A 19,501-nucleotide genomic window follows, 5' to 3' on the forward strand; every position below is an offset into this window, starting at 1 on the left:
GAGAGGCTGGGAGAAAGAATATAATTCTTAGAATTAAAAACATTACAGTTAAATGGGACCTGAACCAAATTTTATTTGAAAATCAAAAAATTAAATAAATGTGGCTTTAAAAAAATGCCTTAAATGCCATGAGGCAAATTTATTTCATACATATGAAAATATAGACATATAAATAAATGCAAAATACATAGAGAAAACAACATAAATTCTCTGGAAAAATAAAGGACTACTCAAGTATGAAGGACAAAATTAATATTTAACTGAATTAAACACTACCTGGTTTTAAAAGACAATCCTGTTATTTCTGTGATTTAATTTTCACTTCCCTTTGGGAGAAATAATAGTTGCTGTTAAAAGAAGGAAGAATTAAGGAAAGTTTGTTTCTATGGCCCTTTTGCACAGAAAGCATTACATAAAAATGTTTCTTTCATATAAGTTCTCTAAAACATCCACAATGCCATTATGTCAAGAAACTGACTAGGTAGAAAAAGCTAACTGTAATGTAAAAACCAAATAATGTTTGCTAAAAGAGCTATCCACTACTTGAAAACAAGCATCCATTTATACAATTTATATTATCTGAATGATTTAAATTCTAAATTACTTGGGACCATTAATCAAGTTTTGATTTCTCTTCTCTACTCTAACACATCAAGTACCTGACATAAAAAAGAAGAATCGCTCAGGTAAGAAATAGAAAAAGTGTATCTAATTATTAAAGGTAATAATTTTTTTTAAAGATGCAAGTTAATTGATTTTTACATTTTATTCTCTATACAGATTTTAGTTCATCTTTATTGTTTTATGTTTTTATAACTGTAGATCGTGAATTAATCTATTTAAATAGGATAATATTTCACAGAAAATGGACATCCTTGTGAATCCCAGAACTCCTTCCACGATGAAAGACCATGTTAATAAAACAGTATTAAATTACTCTGCAGTAGTAATTGCTCGGCTTCCTTCCACCATAGTAAATGGTAATAAAAGAAGATTTTCCCATACAAATGCCCACTGCTATTTCAAAAAATGAGACCATTGGTTTGATTTAAAATTTAGCTGTAGGGTCTACCAGTTCTAATTAACATGACTAAATCTTGATTTAGAAAAGAGAAAGAGGTTAAAAAAATACAGCATGTCCTAATCAAATAAGAAGATAATTCAAAGGTCATTATTTTGCCCATGGAAATGACTGCCAGTTGAGATACATAAAAGGAAATTTAATCAGGTTGATATAATCTAATATATAAGAACTGACTTGAGCTGCATACTATAAAAAATAAGTTTTCTGTGATTCAAGAATTGAACACAATGAATACTAGGTCAACAGAATCAAAATCAGTAACTCCAGTCCTAAATGGGTAATTTAAATTGTCTTGAATTTTTTTAACTGCAGCTATTTATATTAATCAAATAAAAAATTATAAATTATCAGAATGATAATGGCTATATTTTTTAGAAGTGACAGACTTACAACGCATAACTACAGAAGAGACAGACATATAAATAGCCAAGAATACTTGAGAGTGTATAGATACTGTACACACCTTAGGAAACTGACTGAGATAATGTAATACTATTCAGGTGTTTTTTATTTTGGTAGATTCAGTCAGAGCCAGAAAGAACTGAAGGATCATTTCTCATTTTGGCAATACAATATTTCCTCACTTATCACGGGTATGACTTTCTAGACTCCCCCGCGATAGGTGAAAATCCACGAAGTAGGAACCTTAGATTTATTTTAGTATTTATATATATTTTAAAGCTTTATAAACCCTTCCCACACACTTATAAACCATTCCCAGTCCCTTATTAACCTTTCCCACTCCCTTATTAACCTTTTCCACACTTTTATAAACACTACTTATGTTCTTAAACATAGTCTACACATTTTTTTAAATAAATTTTTCACTGGTACTTTTTTTAAATATGTCTTACTGTTTATGTTATTACAGTTGTCCCAATTTCTTTTCCTTTGTTTCCCTCCACCCAGTGACCCCCCTCCCTCCAACTGTCCCCCCTCCCTTAGTCCATGCCCATTGGTTGTGCATATAGTTCTTCTCAACATCTTCCTATCTACTCCACTCCCTCCTACTATGCTTCTTAATTCCTGTACCATCTCCCTCCCATTTCCCCCTTCCTCCTCCCCACTGACTTCCTCCCTAAAAGTTCCCCATACCTATAATTCTTTTCCCACTCTTGTTGCCTACTTAGTCTGCCTTTGTTTCAATTCTCTAGTTTCTGTTGTTGGTTTTTGTGATAATTTTCATTTCAATGTTCATAGTTTTGATCCTCTTTCTCCTAAACAAGTCCCTTTAACATTTCATAGAACAGTGGTTTGGATCTGATGAACTCCTTCAGTTTTACTTTGTCCTGGAAGCACTTTCTCTGCCCTTCTATTCTGAATGACAGCTTCGCTGGATAGAGTAATTGTGGCTGTAGGTTTTTGCTTTGCATTACTTTGAATATTTCTTGCCAGTCCCTTCTTGCCTGCAGAGTTTCTTTTGAGAAATCAGCTGATAGTCTTATTGGGACCCCTTTGCATGTAATTCTCTTCTTCTCTCTTGCTGCTTTTAAGATTCTCTCTTTATCCTGAATTTTTGACATTTTGATTATAATGTGTCTTGGTGTGGTTCTCCCTGGCTCCAGTTTTTTTGGAGCTCTCTGTGCTTCCAGGACCTGTAGATCTATTTCCTTCCCCAAGTGAGGGAAGTTCTGCTTCATTATTTTTTCACATAACTTTTCAATTTCTAGTTCTTCTTCACCTTCTGACAACTCTATGATTCAGATGTTGGCCCGCTTAGAGCTGTCCCATAGGTTTCTGAGCCTCTCCTCACTTTCCTCACTTTTTGTTTCCTCTTTCTGCACTGGTTGACTGTTCTTTCCCTATGTTCTGATTTGTTGATATGATCCCTAGTTTTCTTGCCCACACCACTAGTCACGTATGTGTTTTCATTCATTTCAGCAGGACTAGTCTTCATTTCTTCCCTGTCTTGTTCAAGATCTGCTGTTATGTCTGTAAGCATTTTTATAACCAAAGCTCTGAACTGTGCCTCAGAAATATTTACCTTCTGCTGCTTCGTTAGATTAGATATTTGCTGTCTGGTCAGCTGCATCACCAAGATCTCTATCATGATCTGTGCCATCCTGACAGTTTTGTGTTTACCTTTGCTTCCTGGGCAGGGCTGTCATACCTCCTATACTATACAGGGTAGAGCCCCGTGCACTCGTCACAATCGGGCAACTCATCTCAGCATGCTGTGGCATTTTCTGCGGGGTGTAGGGGTCCAAGATAGATTCCTGCCATTCACTCTGCTGAGAGACCAGGAGCCTCCTCCTCTATCTCCACACCCTCCAGCCCTCACAGTCCAAGGCAATGGAGGTCTCCTTTCCCCAGCTTTGGAATCGCAAGCTGATGGGTCTGTATGCAGCTAGGGGTGCTCCCCAGGTGCTTCTCACCTCTCCTTAAATATGGGCATCTGTGCTTACCGCTGTCCTGCCTCCATCGCCACTGCTGCCATGGACAGCACAGCTTGAACTCTCCTCCCCGGCTTTATCCCTTCTACCTGTCTGGATGAGCACTACTTCTTTATAACTTCATACGTTGGACTTCCATTTATTTTCTGGAACTTTAGGTGTCCCTCCTGACTTTTTTTTTTTTTTTTTTCTTTTTTTTTTTTTTTATCATTCAAGTATAAGGAGAGCTCTTTATTTCACATTGACAGTTCAATTCTGATCTCTGTCTGACAGATTATATGAAAATAATATTTACACAGATATGTATATCTAGCTCTATACTAAACACTGGGTTAATAGTTACCACTGTCCCAATACAGTACCTTGAAAAGAGAATCTCCCTTCCTCCCAAACCCAATGCCCATCTTAAAACTGTTATTGCAGAGCTGTGCTGGTCTGTTTGCTTTCAAAGCAGTTGCTTTGAAATTGGCTGGAGATAAGTTAAAAATGGACAATTTGGCACATTAATTGGGGGAGGGGTATGGTTTAGATGTATTATAATTTATAAAAACATGAGACCTCAAAGGAAATCCATGCCAGTAGAAAGCCTGAGTAAAAATTTGTAGTCAATGACAGAGTATTTTTTTAAAAAACCCAAAACACTGGTCTGTGCATGAGAAAGCAATTTCTCTTTCACATTTGTTACCTAATTCCAACAGCTGCTATTTTATATGCTTCCAAACTTTGTCTCCCATAGAATTTTGAAACTCCAGATAATACAGCTTTCCTTTTAATCAATTTCCTTTTATCTTATTCCACCCCAAAATCCCAGAACCTGGAGAGCGAAAGCTCTGAATCCAAATATAGAAAATAACCTGAGGTCTGTATATCAGGTCAAATGCACAATTGTTTTTCTTTTCCTCAATGTTTGAATTTGCTAAGGATGTCCTTCATTATTCCCAGTCATCTGAAGCCAGGGGCTCTAGAACTGTGAGGTCTGGGTGAACGAGATTGTATCAGATTTGTCTATGGCAAAGCCTCCATTGACATAGGACTTCTTGGTGTCTGAGTCTTCATTATCAAGTGTCGTGGTTTCCACAGCAAAGGGGTTCACGAAATTGACTTCAGGTGAAACACTCATTTGCTCCAGCTCCTTCTTGGAGAGCTTCTCCACAATGCCTGTCCCAAATGCATCACCGAGGACGTTCACCATGGTCCTGAACCGGTCCAGGAACCAGTCGACAGCGATGATCAGGGTGACATCCTCAGTGGGCAGGCCCACAGCACTCAGCACGATCACCATGGTCACCAGGCCCGCCTGGGGCACACCAGCAGCTCCGATGCTGGCAGCTGTGGCCGTAACACTGATAGTGATGATCTGCCCAATGCCCAGGTCCAAGCCATTCAACTGTGCAATGAACACAGCTGCCACTGCTTCATAGAGTGCAGTCCCATCCATGTTGATTGTAGCACCAACGGGTAACACAAATCTAGTGATCCTTTTGTCCACTTGGTTCTTTTCTTCAGCACAGCGGAAAGTGACAGGCAGTGTTGCCGAACTGGAAGAGATCATGAGGGCTGTCAGGAGAGCCTGGGCCATTCCCATGGCGAATTGGAAAGGGTTCTTTCTTACGACTATGAAATATATCAGTGGGAGAATTATAATGGAGTGGATTGCAAGCCCAGTCAGGACGGTGGCCATGTAGAGGTCCAACTTGCGGAATATTTCCCAGTCTTCAACTTCTATGATCTTCCCAGCAATCAGGAATAAAATACCTAAAGGCATGTAACACATAATGATCTGAACAATTTTCATGGTTGCGTCGCTCAGAGCATTGAAGAAATCCACCAGAATCTGTCCCTTTTCTCCCATTTTTCCAATGACAAGTCCAAAGACAAGGCAAAAGACAATCAGACCCAGGACATTTATACCATCTGAATACATGCCTATGACTTTGTATTCCTTTGTTTCATTCTTGGAAACAGCAGTAGTCATGATGGCTGTGACAGATGCTTCCGTCATATTCATCCCTGGCTCAGTGGAAGGTTTCACTTCTTTACGCATGGTTTTATACTGCTGAAAACAGGCTTGGACAAGGTTCTCAGGGAACATATTCCTGATCAGGTCTAACATGGCATCCACTGTACTGACGTCAGGGCTGCTCCCTGTCCTGTCAATTTCATCCACTTTCTGGGTGACGCCAGGCTTGATGCTCACCACCAGTACAATACCTAGAATGACAGCAATGAGAGTGGTACAGAAATAATACATGACAGCACGCAGACCAATTTTTCCAGATACGTTGGAATCCAGTGCAGCAACACCCTGGGCTCAAGCAGAGGGAAGGCAGAGAGGACTGGAGACATTTGGGGAGAGTTTGGTGTGGTGGCTTTGAGGGGAGAACTGGGGAAGTGGCCGGCAGGGTCTCAGTGCTGACTCATCCCCAGTACTAGAGGCAGACCATTCCCTCCAAGTGGCCTCAGCCCGAGGGGAAGCAAAAGCCCCCCCTCCTGACTTTTTAAAACATGTAACTGTGCTTTCCACCAGCCTGCTGCTATTGCCACTGCTGCCACCACCACACCGTGTCCTCTCTGCCCCGGCTCCGCCTGTCTTACCTGTCTGGATGAGTATTTCTATTTTATATCTTTGTTTGCTGGACTTCCATGTACTTTGGTTTTCTGGAACTTCTGGTTGTTTCTAGTTTTGAGGTAGTTGTATTCCCTCTCAATTGTAGAGGGAGACACAGCATGTCTGTCTATGCCTCCATCTTGGCCAGAAGTCTCCATATTCTACACTCTTAAACCTACATAACTTTAACAACATATGTATACAGTACTGCAAAACCCCACGATATAGAGAAAAATCTGTGATAACTGATTAAATATAATATTTTAAAAAACCCCGTGATACAGTGAGGCCACAATAAGTGAACTGCAATATAGAGAGGGACTACTGTAACATAAATTAAGAGTTGGATGGTAGAAATATGATTCTAATATAAATATATTGGATCTAGGTGGGATAGTGATTCTCAAGTTGGATAATCAAGTCATCTCCTAAAAAAAGAATCTGGAAGGAAGAAGACTGAAGATCACTTGAACCCACTAATATACCTTAACAATAGAGTAATCAGATACTATGTGTGTCCTAATAATATGAATTATGAAGTATATGACATCACCAGTGATATATTTTGCCAAGGATGTTTAAGTTCATTTTAATCAAGCCTTTAGTTCTAGTTAAAAAACAAAGTTAAACAACATGACACAAATTCAGAATGTGGGACACTCCACAGAAAAACTAATCTTTTTTTCCCTCAATTAGTCAATGTCATTGAAAAAAGAAGTGGAGAAGAAAATTTCAAATAAAATAGACTTAGAAGATAAAACAAAAAGAGTCCGTGGGAGATCCATGATAGCAGCAGGGTAGGTAGAAGTTACAATAACCTTTTCCCATGACCAAACTGGAATTACAACTAAATTATAGAACAATCATCCTGAATAACTAACTGAAGACTAGGTGAAGAAAAGTCTTATAACCAAGGACTTGCTGAAAAAGCCACATCGATATTGATAGGAAGGGTAGAGATGGGATAGCACTGGCCCTGCTCCCAATGGTGGTAGCAGAGGTTGAGAGGGATGTCTCTAGGCAGGGGGATCCCCCTAAAAAGTGTGGTGTCTAAACCCCAAGCTGTGTTCCCCAGTGAAGAGAACCAGAGCCAAGAAGAGGCATCCACATAACATCTGCCTATGAGAAAAGCAGAGGCTCTGTCTACTAGAGAGGGATAGGAGACAGCTAGGGATGCAGGCACCCTCTTAAAGGACCAATGCACAGAATTCTATTCACAGGCACTCACTCTTGGCTTCAGGAGAAGGAGGGTAGAGCAGACGACAGTGGTGTGAGGAGATTCTCAAATTTGTGGCTCTGGGAAGACAGCTGAAGAGACAGCCACCAGCATCCCTGTGCTGAGTCACTCTCCCATACCACAAATGACATCTTTCTTGAGTGGAACACTCCCCTCATGTGGGAAAGCAGTAGTCCCACCTTCTGGGCTCCCTCATACCCTACCTTGTAGAGCTTATTTCCTGATGAAGAGTACAACCAGAGGCTCTTTCAGTGACTGGATTGAATAGGCAGCCAGCAAGCAGAGGCAGATCTTGAGGTGCCTTGGGATTTTTACTGACCTGCCCCCAGGCCTCTGTGGTAAAATCCACCCTTGATGCATAGCTTGGTTCTTCCTACGTGCACCCAGGCCCAGGAGAGGTCACCACAAACTATGGATTGCTTATCTCTTCAAACAGATTGACAAAGGCAAGTCACAGGTGGTGTCTGACATTGGCCTTCACCAGAGTCCCTCCCAAGAGTCCCAGAAGCAACACAGACAGTAGCCAGCTTCAGACAACCTTAGAGCAGAATTTAGTAAGTTTCACAAGCAGTATGTCCAGAGGGAGATCTCAACAAATACCAAACCCCAATAAAGTGAATTTAGCTTCATGTGGTCAGCACCTGCACAGCAGCTTGTACGCTGTGGTCAGGGTTGAACCTCGCAGTCAACCAGCCTGAAGGTTGATCCCATGCAAAAATAGGCTGACGGCAATCAAGATTCAATTACAACAGGAGGGCCTACATAACCCACACAAGGGACATTCCTGCAGCACCCTGCTCATATAATCAAGAAGACTGTACCACTGAACCCCACAGGACACCTACTACATAAAGCCATCCTACAAGGACTGGGAATCACAGTAAATTTATTTAATACATAGAAACAAACACAATGAGGCAGCCAAAATGGGGAAACAGAGAAACAGACCCCAGATGAAAGAACAGAAGAAATCTCCCAAAAAAGAGCTAAATGAAATGGAGGCAAGCAATTTATCAGATATAGAATTCAAAGTAATGGTTATAAGGATGCTCAAGAAAATGAAAAAGAACATAGAAACTATAAAACAGGGGCCAGTGAGAAATGAACAATACAATATCTGAAATGAAGAATACACTGAAAGAAATAAGCAGTGGGCTGGATGAAGCAGAAGATCAAACCAGAGATTTGGAAGACAAGATAGAAAAAATACCCAATAAGAATGGCAAAAACATAAAAGGATTTTTTAAATGAGGATCGTTTAAGGGACCTTTGGAATAACATGAAGTGTAACAATATCCACATTATAGGGATACCAGAAGAAGGAGAAGAAAGATAGACAAAGGGATTGAGAACCTATTTAAAGAAATACTGACTAAAACCTTCCCTAACCTAGTAAAGGAGAAAGGCACACAAGGCCAGGAAGCTCAGAGTCCCAAACAAGATGGACCCCAAAAGGCTCACACCAAAACACATCATAATTAAACTGATAAAGGTTAAAGACAAAGAGAGAATCTTAAAAGTTGCAAGAGAAAGACAATTACTTACAAGAGAGCTCCAATAAGATTGTCAGCTAAATTTTTAACAGAAACATTTCAGGCAAGAAAGGATTAGAATAGCCCTGACTGTGTGGCTCAGTGAATTGAGCATCATCTTACAACCAAAAGTTCACCTGTTCAATTCCCAGTCAGGGCACATGTCTGAGTTGTGGGCCAGGTCCCCAGTTGGGGGTGTGTGAGAGTCAGCTGATTTATGTTTCTCTCACATATCAATGTTTCTCTGCCTCTCTTTCTCCCTCCCTTCCCCACTCTCTAAAAATAAACAAATAAAGTCTTCAAAAAAAGAGAAAGGATTATCATGTAATATTCAAACTGTTGAAAAGCAAGAACCTACAACCAAGACTATTTTACTCAGTAAGGATATCATTGAAAATTGAAGGAGAAATAAAGAGCTTTCCAGACAAGAAAAAGTTACAGGAGTTTGTTATCACCAAATTAGAATTTCAAGAAATGTTAAAGGGACTGCTAGAAAAAAGACAAGGAAGAGGAGGAGGAGAAGAAGGAGGAGGAGAAAGAGAAGAAGGAGGAGGAGGAAAAGAGGAGGCTATGAAGAAGATAGGAGTATAGATTAAAGAATAAAATGGCAATAAATCCATGCCTATCAAAAATCACTTTAAATATAAATGTTTTAAGTGCTCCAATCAAAATACATAGGATAGCTGAATGGATAATAAAACAAGACTGATATATATATGCTCTCTACAAAAGACTCACCTTAGAACAAAAGATACACACAGACTAAAAATAAAGGGATAGAAAAAGATATTCCATGAAAATGAAAATTAAAAAAAAAAAGCTGGGGTAACAATGCTTATATCTGACAAAATAGACGTTAAAATAAAGGTTCTAATCAGAGACTAAGACACTTCATAATGAAAGAGGGAACAATCCAACAACAGGATTTAACCCTTGTAAACACTTATGCACCCAACATAATAGCACCTAAACGTGTAAGCAAATCTTGATGGACATAAAAGGAGATATTGACAGTAATACAGTCATAGTAGGGGGTTTTAACACCCCACTGATATAAATGGATATGTCTTCCATACAGAAAATCAACAGACATGGCAATCTTAAATGACACACTAGGCCATATAGATTTAATTGATATCTTCAGAGCATTTCACCCCAAAGCAGCCACATATACATTCTTTTCAAGTGCACATGGAACATTTTCTAGGATGGTCCACATGTTAAAACACAAAACAAGTCTCAATAAATTTAAGAAGATTAAAATCATATCAAGCATCTTCTCTGATCATAATGATATGACAATAAAAATTAACAAGATAAAAATAGAAAAACTCACAAAGACATGAAGGTTAAATAACATGTTACTAAACAATGAGTGGGTTAACAACAAGATCAAGGAAGAAATCAAAAGATACCTTGAAACAAGGGAGAACACAACAACCCAAAATCTATGGGACAAAGCAAAAGCAGTCACAAGAGGGAAAATTCATAGCATTACAGGCCTATCTCAAAAAACAAGAAAAATATCAAATAAACAATCTAATTTTTCACCTAAAGGAACTTGAGGAACGATAAACAAAGCCAAAGTGAGTAGGAGGAAGGCAATAATAAAGATCAGAGCAGAAATAAGCAAAATAGAGTTTAAGGAAACAATACAAAAATCAGTGAAACCAAGAGTTGGTTGTTTGAAAAAATAAACAAGTTTTTCAAACCTTTAACCAGATTTATGAAGAAAAATGAAAGAAGACCCCAAAAAATAAAATCAGAAATGAAAGAGAAGTAACAACCGACACCAAAGAAAAACAAAGGATTGGAAGAAAATATTATGAACAATTATATGCCAACAAATTGGACAATCTGAATGAAATGGATAAGTTCCTATAAACATTCAATCTTCCAAAACTAAATCAGAAAGAATCAGAGAATCTTAATAGATAGATTACAATTAGTAAAATTGAAGCAGTAATAAAAAAAAATCCCAACAAACAAAAGCCATGGGCCAGATGGCATCACAGGTGAATTTTACCAAACACTCAATGAAGAATTAACACCTATCCTTTTAAAACTATTCCAAAAGATTCAAGAGGAATGAAGATTCCCAGACTCATTTTATAAGTCCAGTATTATCTTAATTCCAAACAAGACGCTATAAAGAAAGAAAGTTATAGGCCAATATCCCTGATGAACATAGAAATATTAACAAAATATTAACAAACCAAATCCAGCAATATATTAAAAGTATTACACACCATGATCAAGTGAGATTTATTCCAGGAATTCAAGGTTGGTGCAATATCTGCAAATCAATAAACATGATACACCACAAAAATAAAATGAAGCACAAAAAACACATGACTATAGCAATAGATACAGAAAGAGCATTTGATGAAATCCAGCACCCATTTATGATAAAAACTATCAGCAAACCAGGGGAATATACATAAACATAATAAAAGCCATATGTGAAAAACCTACTGCCAGCACCATACTCAATGGGCAAAAACTACAAAGTTTGCCCTTACAATCAGAACAAGACAGTGATGTCCACTCTCGCCATTCTTATTCAATATAGTACTGGAAGTCTTAGCAATAGCACTCAGAGAAGAAAAAGAAATAAAATGCATTCAAACTGGAAAGGAAGTAATAAAACTGTCACTATTTGTAGATGACAAAGTACTATATAGAGAGAACCCTAAAGATCCCACCAAAAAACTACTAGAACTGATAAATAGATTTAGTAAAGTAGATGGGTACAAAATAAATATCCAGAAATCAGTTGCATTTTTATACACCAATAATGAGCTATCAGAAAGGGGAACTAAGAAAACAATCCCATTCACAATGACTTCAAAGAAATATATAATAGCTAGGAATAAATTTAACCTAGAGTGTAAAAGATCTGAATCCAGAAAATTATAAGACACTGAAGAAAGAAATTGAAGGTACAAATAAGTGGAAGCACATACCATATTCTTGGATAGGAAGAATTAACATCATTAAAATGACCATACTACCCAAAGCAATCTATAGATTCAACACAATTTCTATCATGATACCAGAGTTTATATTTCACAGAACTAAACAAATATTCCCAAAATATATATTGACACACAAAAGACTCAAATAACTTTAGCAATCTTGAGAAAGCAAAACAAAGTTGGAGGAATCATGCTACCTGATATCAAACTATACTAGAAGGCCATAGTAATCAAAACAGCATGGCACTGGCATAAAAACAGACATATAGATCAATGGAACAGAGTAGAGAGCCCAGAAATAAGTCCATGTTCTTATAGTCAATTAATATTTGACCAAAAAAGGCAATGGGGTAAAGATAGTCTATTCAGTAAGTGTTGTTGGGAATATTGGGTAGATACATGCAAAAAATGAAACTAGACCACCTTCTTACCTCATACACAAGAATAAACTCAATTCAAAATGAATTAAAGACTTAAACATTAGACAAGAAACCATAAAAATACTAGAAGAAAACATTGGCAGTAAAATCTCAAACATTTCTTGCAGTGATATTTTTTCTGATATAGCTCTTCAGGCAAGGGAAACAAAAGAAAAAATAAACAAATGGGACTACATCAAACAAAAAAGTTTTGCACAGAAAAGGAAGCCATCAACAAAATACCACTGAATGGAAGACCATATTTGCCAATGCATCTAATAAGGGATTAATATTCAAAATTTATTAAAAACATAAAATTCAACACCAAAAAATAAGTAATCTCATTAAAAAATGGGCAGAAGACCTGAATACATACAGATGACCAATAGATACATGAAAAGATGCTCAACATCACTAATCATTAGAGAAATGCAAATTAAAGCTATGATGAGGTATCACCTCAAACTCATCAAAATGGTCATCATCACTAAATCTACAAACAACAAGTTTAGCAAGGATGTGGAAAAAAAAATGAACCCTCATACACTGTTGGTGGGAATGCAGACTGGTGCAGCCAGTGTGGGAAGTAGTATGAAGTTACCTTGGAAAATTAAAAGGGAACTGTCTTATGACCCAGGAATTCCACCTCCAAGAATTTATCTGAAGAAACCTAAAACATTAATTTGAAAGAATATATGCACCCTTATGTTCACTGCAGCATTGTTTACAGTAGCCAAGGCTAAATAATGTTAAAATGTCAAATCTATCCAAATTGATCAACACACTATCAATGAAAATTCCATCAGATCTTTTTTGTAGAAATTAACAAGGTAATTCTAAAAATTAATATGGATCTATAAAAGACTTGGAGTAGCCAAGTAATTTTTTAAGAGGAAGAGAAACACTGAGGAATCCATTATTCAAGATTCACTACAGGACTATAGTAATCATAACAGGTGTAGTATTGGAATAAAGACAGTATAAAGATCCGTGGAACAGAATAGAGAGTCCATAATCATCACACATATAGGTAATGAGTTGATTTTGGCAAAGATACCAAAATAATTTTATGGGGAAATAATGATTTTCCAGTAAACACAGCTGCAAGAATTTGATAATTAAATGCAAATACAAAAACTTTTTGGATCTTCACCTAATATCATATACATAACTTTAAATGGAACACCATAAAACTTCTTAAAGAACACATAAGAGAAAAATCTTGCTGATCTTGGCTTAGCCAAAACTTCTTTACTATCAGAAAACATCAACTATAAAAAGAAATTGATAATTTGGGATCCATAATAATTTAAAACTTCTGCTCCTCAAAATCCACAGTGAAAAAAATGACAACAGAAGCCACAGACTGAGAGAAAATATTTACAAAATACATATCCAATAAAGAATGTGTCTCCAGAATCATCTTTTTAAAAAACCTTTAAAATTCCATAACAAGAAGACAAACAACCCTTTTTTTTTAATCTGCAACGATTTAGACAAACATTTCACAAAAGATGGCAGGCAAATTTCAAATAAGCATGTAAAAAGATGTTCAATATAATAAGTAATTAGAGTGATGCAAATTAAGATACTGCTACATACTCACCAGAATATCTAAAATTGAAAGACTAACATGACAAAGTATGAGTGAGGATATGAAGTAACTGGTACTCTCATCCACAGCTAGTGGGAATGCAAAATGGTTGTGTCACTTTGGAATAGTTTTGTAATTTTTATAAAATTAATTAAACTCTAACATAGGACCCAAAATCCCACTTCTAGGTAGTTAGCCAAGAGAAATTTTTTTTTTAAATGTCCACACCAAGACATGTACCCAAATGTTCATAACACCTTTATGCAGATTAGCCAAAAAACTGGAAACAACCAAAACATCTGTCAGCTACAGAATAGAAAATTTTAGTGTATATCCATATAATGAAACACTAGTGAGAAATAAAAAGGAAAAAATAAATACTGATATGTTCAATACCATGGTTGAATCTCAAGAGCATTATGCGAAGTGCAAGAAGTGCAAGAAGGCAGACACAAAATACTACCTACTTTATGATTCCATTTGTATGAAACTCTAAAAAAGACAAAACTACAGAGAAAGGAAGGAAGTCAGTGATTCACTAGAGCTTTGGGGAGGAAGGGAACTGACTGTAAATGGACATAATATTTTAGGGTGATGGAATGTTCTGGATCACATTTCTGATGGTTGTCACATGACTGTATACGTTTGTCAAATCTCATTAAATTATTCACCTAACATTGAAGAATCTTACTGTATATAAATTATACCTCAATGAAAAATAAAAACCTTAAAACCTAGGAGTAGTAAATTTGTATGGATTCAAAACATGGAATGAATATAACAAAATATTAATAAATATGAATAAATTACTAAATCTGGATGGTGGATCTGTGAAGGATTGAGTATACTCTTCTTTCTATTTCCCTGTATTTTGCAAATTTTCTTTGTTGAAATATTTTAAGGAAGATATTGAAATAATGGGAAAAGGCACCTAGGTGAATGTCAAAGAGAGAGAGAAGAGAGAGAGAGAGAACTTTTACCATCAGTTATGACCACCATTACATATAATGGCTCTTTGGGATGAATTTGTGACCCCAGCTAAAACTGAACTGCCATGTCTCTTCAAGCTGTTTCCACTTCCTTTAAAAACAGTCTCGGGAACAAAGAGAAAACCGGGTAGTAAGGTCAGTGTTGCTGTTTTAACAAAATGAATAATTTCTTACTAAGTCTCCTGTATCTTTTTTTTCTTCTTTCTTTCCTTTTTTATTTTTGGTGCAAAATTTGTCAAAAGATTTTTTTGGTGTTTTATTGGTTTTAGTGGGTTTCTTTTTAGCATGATTATTCACAGATGATTTTCCATTTTGATTTCTTTTTTACTTGATCAATTGGTCATTCTATTTTTAGAACAAAGTGGTAAAAACAACAACAACAACAACACATTTCACTTCTCTCACCCTGTAAAACAGTTCTAAAAAGCTGAGTAAAGCAGAGAAAATACCAAGGATAACATTTAACAATTATTTAAAATCTGTGTTTTAAAAAAATCTCTGAAACTCTATGATATATTAAATACTCATTAAAATTAATGAGAATGCTTTTATTCTTACCTGTGGAAAAAAATGTTAATGCATGGTTTAGACAGAAAAATTTTTAGTCTTACAAGTGTTCTGTAAGTGTTAAGAAGTCTGGAGGGACCATATGAGAGAAAGTGAGATTCTGCAGAGCTGTGTGAAAAAATAAAATAAAATTGGTAAGAGTATGATGGGTAAGAAGAAAAAAGATATCACAGTTTTTCTGCTTCTGCCTTTCTACCCATCTTTCACTAATATTCTCAAGTGAAACACTCTTCTGAGTGCTAAGTGTTGCCAACCAAATAATCTCACCTGAGTCTTCATGTCCAGGGATTTTATTAGGGGTCAGTCACATAGGTACACAGCACCTGTGTGACTGACCTTAGCTACACAGCCTCAAGCCCTGCTCCTGTAAGAGCTCAAACTAATAATGTGGCTTAAAGCCTCAGGCATACAGAAACAAGGGTTCACTATAAGTCATATTGCTAAGATAAATTATCTCACATGGCCCAAGACCTCAGTAATACAAAGAAAATTACCAAGCAGGATACTCCAAGGATGCAGAGGTCATCTCTCAGAGGTCAGACCAAGGACCACTGAAGATCTTGGGAATTTCAGGATTTGAGCAACTTGGACCCTTTCCTGAACAGATGAATAATGCCCCCTCCCTGTAGATGTTATCCTATATAGCAAAAGGAACGTGGCAAATACGATTCAGTTGATCTCAAGATGTAGAGAATATCCCTGATTATCTGTGAGGGTCCTAAATGTAGTCCCAAGGATTTTTATAAGCTAGAGGAAGAGGTAGATTTAACTATAGTGAGAGAGGGGGGCAAGATGAAGACTGAAGCCAGATGCTAAGGTGCTGGCTTTGGAGAGAGAGGAAGGGGCCACCAGCCAAGTAATGCAAAGGATGCAACTAAAACAAGCAAGGAAAAAAGCATCCCTTCCAGAACCTTCAGAGGAAGCACCACCCTGCCAACACATTGACTCAAGTTCAGTGAAACTAATTTCAAACTTCTGACCTCCAGGTGGGTAAGCTACCAAGTTTGTGGTAATTTGTTACAGAGAAACCAATACACTTGAGGGACAAAACTTTGTAATAAGATCACTTTGGCATTTCAATTACTAACTCTTCTTGGAAGTCATTCTTTCATTTCAGTCAGTTCTAAAAGAGTGAAATATTACAGCAAGATGTCAGCATATACATGAACATGCATGCACACATTTAAAATGCAAATGATTGTAAGTACAAAACATTTCAAGAATTTGAAAGCCTAAAGAAATAGCAGGCAAGCTACCCTCAACCAGATGGCTAACTAATAGATTCAGCAGTTGTCCTATAAGGATATTAAATTCAAATACCAAAAGCTGTAATATCCTGAGTACTGTGACTTGAATATAAAAAATAATTGCTAACACGGGAATAAAAACAAGTGAACTGGCATCACATGAAGGGTAAGATAATCAAAAGGCATGGGAAATATCAATGAACTTTACTGTGTTCCTCATCTGAATTTTTATATTCTATAATAAACCTTAAATCTACTCAAAATATCTTATTTCCTGTTTTTAAAGATGATAATGTGATCATATTCTGCCCTTGGTGATTTCCCTAGCTTTAATTAACATACATGTTTACTCTTCTGTGAATGTAGACTAGATTCTTTCCAGTTTTCATTCATATACACACATTTTAACCATTAAATCAGAACAGGTGTTTTTCCTCCAAGTACACTTGGTAAATCTTTTGTCTTTTTCTCACCTGTCAGATTTAGCTATATATAATCATATTCACTTTTTTATAACTCATTAATTTCTTTTTTAGTCATGGTCTAAACCAGTGGAACAGACAAATAACCAGAATAATTTTTCTGAGCTCTATTTTTATGGTAAAGATAAAATTGTGAAATAATAATTTTTAAAATTAAATTAATAATTTTAACTAATTAGGAGAAATGACCATCCAATCTCTCCCATTTTTTTTCAACAAATAGCTTAAGTATTTTATTTGTTTGCAACTAAGCTTGTTAACACTATATAATGAAAATGTACAAAGAATAACATCACGGTTTTTGGTTAGATTTAAGTCAGACATTCATTAATAAGGAAACTTCCAATGCAAAGATTCCAGAAATTTCTCTAAGCTATTTGATCAGAACTGTCTCTGAATATTACCTTCCTTCAGGAGGTGTTGGCATATATTTGAATTATCTCCCATTTTTAATGTTTATAGTACTATACCCTGAAATTTGATTTTTATAATATAGTATGCACATTAAACAATCAAATAGTGACTTCTGCATTACCAAAGATTAACTTCTGTATAGAACAGCTTTAAAATCTATCATATTATATCAAATTATTTTAAAATTGATGTCATATATAGACTATGTCAACAATAAATAATGTAGAATATTTGTTTTTTCAGAACAGCCCTATTTGTGGCACTCATAGTAGCTGCTCAATAAATGTTAATTACATTATGTGTTAAAACATTTTAATAAATATCCACCCTCTTTAAAAACTTTATAACCATTTCTGTCTGTATAGATCTCATTCTTCATTACCCCCACTTTATTGAAACTTGGTATAATAAAATGGGAAACTAAAGCAACAAGAGATAGGTAGCTTAGCAATTTAGATTCTGCAATTTAGAGCAGAATCTTAACACAGTTACAAAGTTTAATAAAAATACACAGAGGGAGTGGAGTAGACAGGAAAATGTTGAGAAGAACTATATTCACAACCAATGGGCATGGACTAAGGAGGGGGACAACTGGAGGGAGGGGGACCACTGGGTGGAGGGGAACAAAGGGAAAAAAATTGGGACAACTGTAATAGCATAAACAATAAAGCATATTAAAAAATAAAAAATAAATAAAATAAATACACATATTCCCAATGTATCATGAAATACTTGAGAATATATTTCCCATTGAATACTCTTAAGATACAGAATATTGAGGTTTTCTTTTTCCCTAAATAAAATAGTGAAGAATTTTTAGCACTCTCACAAATTCATATTTATAAAAGCCATGCACCGACTACTACATCAGAGATATGAGTCTAAATTAAATTGAAGTGTTAATACAATTAACTGGAGTCCAAAGAAGATATCCAATTTAAGTAATTTAGTTTCTGTAAAAGCTTTTCAATTAATTACTGTAACTGTTAGCCAAAATGACAGATTTCCTCAGTCATCTGAATAACTGCAGCTTTGGGGACCTGGCCAAAGGTTGTAGCATCCTATAATTCTTTCCATGCTGATGACTGGCTCTGGGTGTCAAGGAGGAAAGCAGCTCTTCTCAGAGCTTAGCTGGCAATTCTAACATAGCACTGTTTCTACTGTTATTGCCATGGAAACCACCGCAAACATAGCTTAGTGAACTAAGGACCAGGTGTGAAGTATCTCAGCAAACTGTACTTCAAGTTCAATCTCTGAAGGACAAAATGAGGGCCATGCAGTTACTTAAAAACCAATATCCTATATAGTAACCAAGCCCCAGCTGGAAATTTTACAAAATTAAATTACTGTGAAGGTGGCCCACAGCCTCCCTTTCCCTACTGAGGAGGTGCTATTTGCTTATCACTCTTCACCCCAGAACAGCGGCTTTACAACAGCTAAAGTAGTCATGGAAGTAGTATTTTTGTGTGTGTGACTATCTTTCCTTTATACTACTACTTTATTCCAAGGAGACCAAATAATACTGTGGGTTCTTATTTCAGTTCTGAGTGCTATTATTTGTAAAAATTATTTAACATTTAAAAAATAGTTTCCATTTACATTAATATTTCTCACTTTGAGTCAACAAAGTTAGAGTTCCCAGTTGGTCATGATAACATCTTTAAAGTAATTCTTAGCCCCTATGTATCTACAACTCAACACAGATACAAAGTGGACCAGGAAAATTCATACCTGCCTCATGGTCACTTGGTGTTCTACTTAGTCCATAAAACATGTACTTATTAGGGTAAATAATGCTAGCTGTTATGAAAAATAAGCAAACCCTGAGATCACAGTTCCCAATTTACCTCGCTGTGGGGACAGGTGAGGGGGCTTTGTTCCATGAGGTTCCTAGGGATCTAGGCTACTTTCATCTTGTGGCTCCACCCTCGTCCAGCTCCTTGGAGTTTTCATCCAT

General features: G+C 36.4%; 1 protein-coding gene across 1 annotated transcript; it reads right to left on the reverse strand.

The window, feature by feature from the left end:
* Positions 1-4,062: 4,062 nt before the first annotated feature.
* On the reverse strand, positions 4,063-19,284 carry LOC150004342 (excitatory amino acid transporter 3-like). Its single transcript, XM_090284897.1, has 2 exons — positions 19,276-19,284; positions 4,063-5,782 (listed from the first exon to the last, which is right to left on the reverse strand). The coding sequence occupies exons 1-2, from the start codon at positions 19,282-19,284 to the stop codon at positions 4,439-4,441; spliced, it is 1,353 nt and encodes a 450-aa protein (XP_090141023.1). The 3' UTR covers positions 4,063-4,438.
* Positions 19,285-19,501: the final 217 nt, after the last annotated feature.

Source organism: Furipterus horrens, unplaced genomic scaffold, assembly GCF_987537825.1.
Source record: "Furipterus horrens unplaced genomic scaffold, mFurHor1.1.pri manual_scaffold_7, whole genome shotgun sequence".
NCBI lineage: Eukaryota > Metazoa > Chordata > Mammalia > Chiroptera > Furipteridae > Furipterus > Furipterus horrens.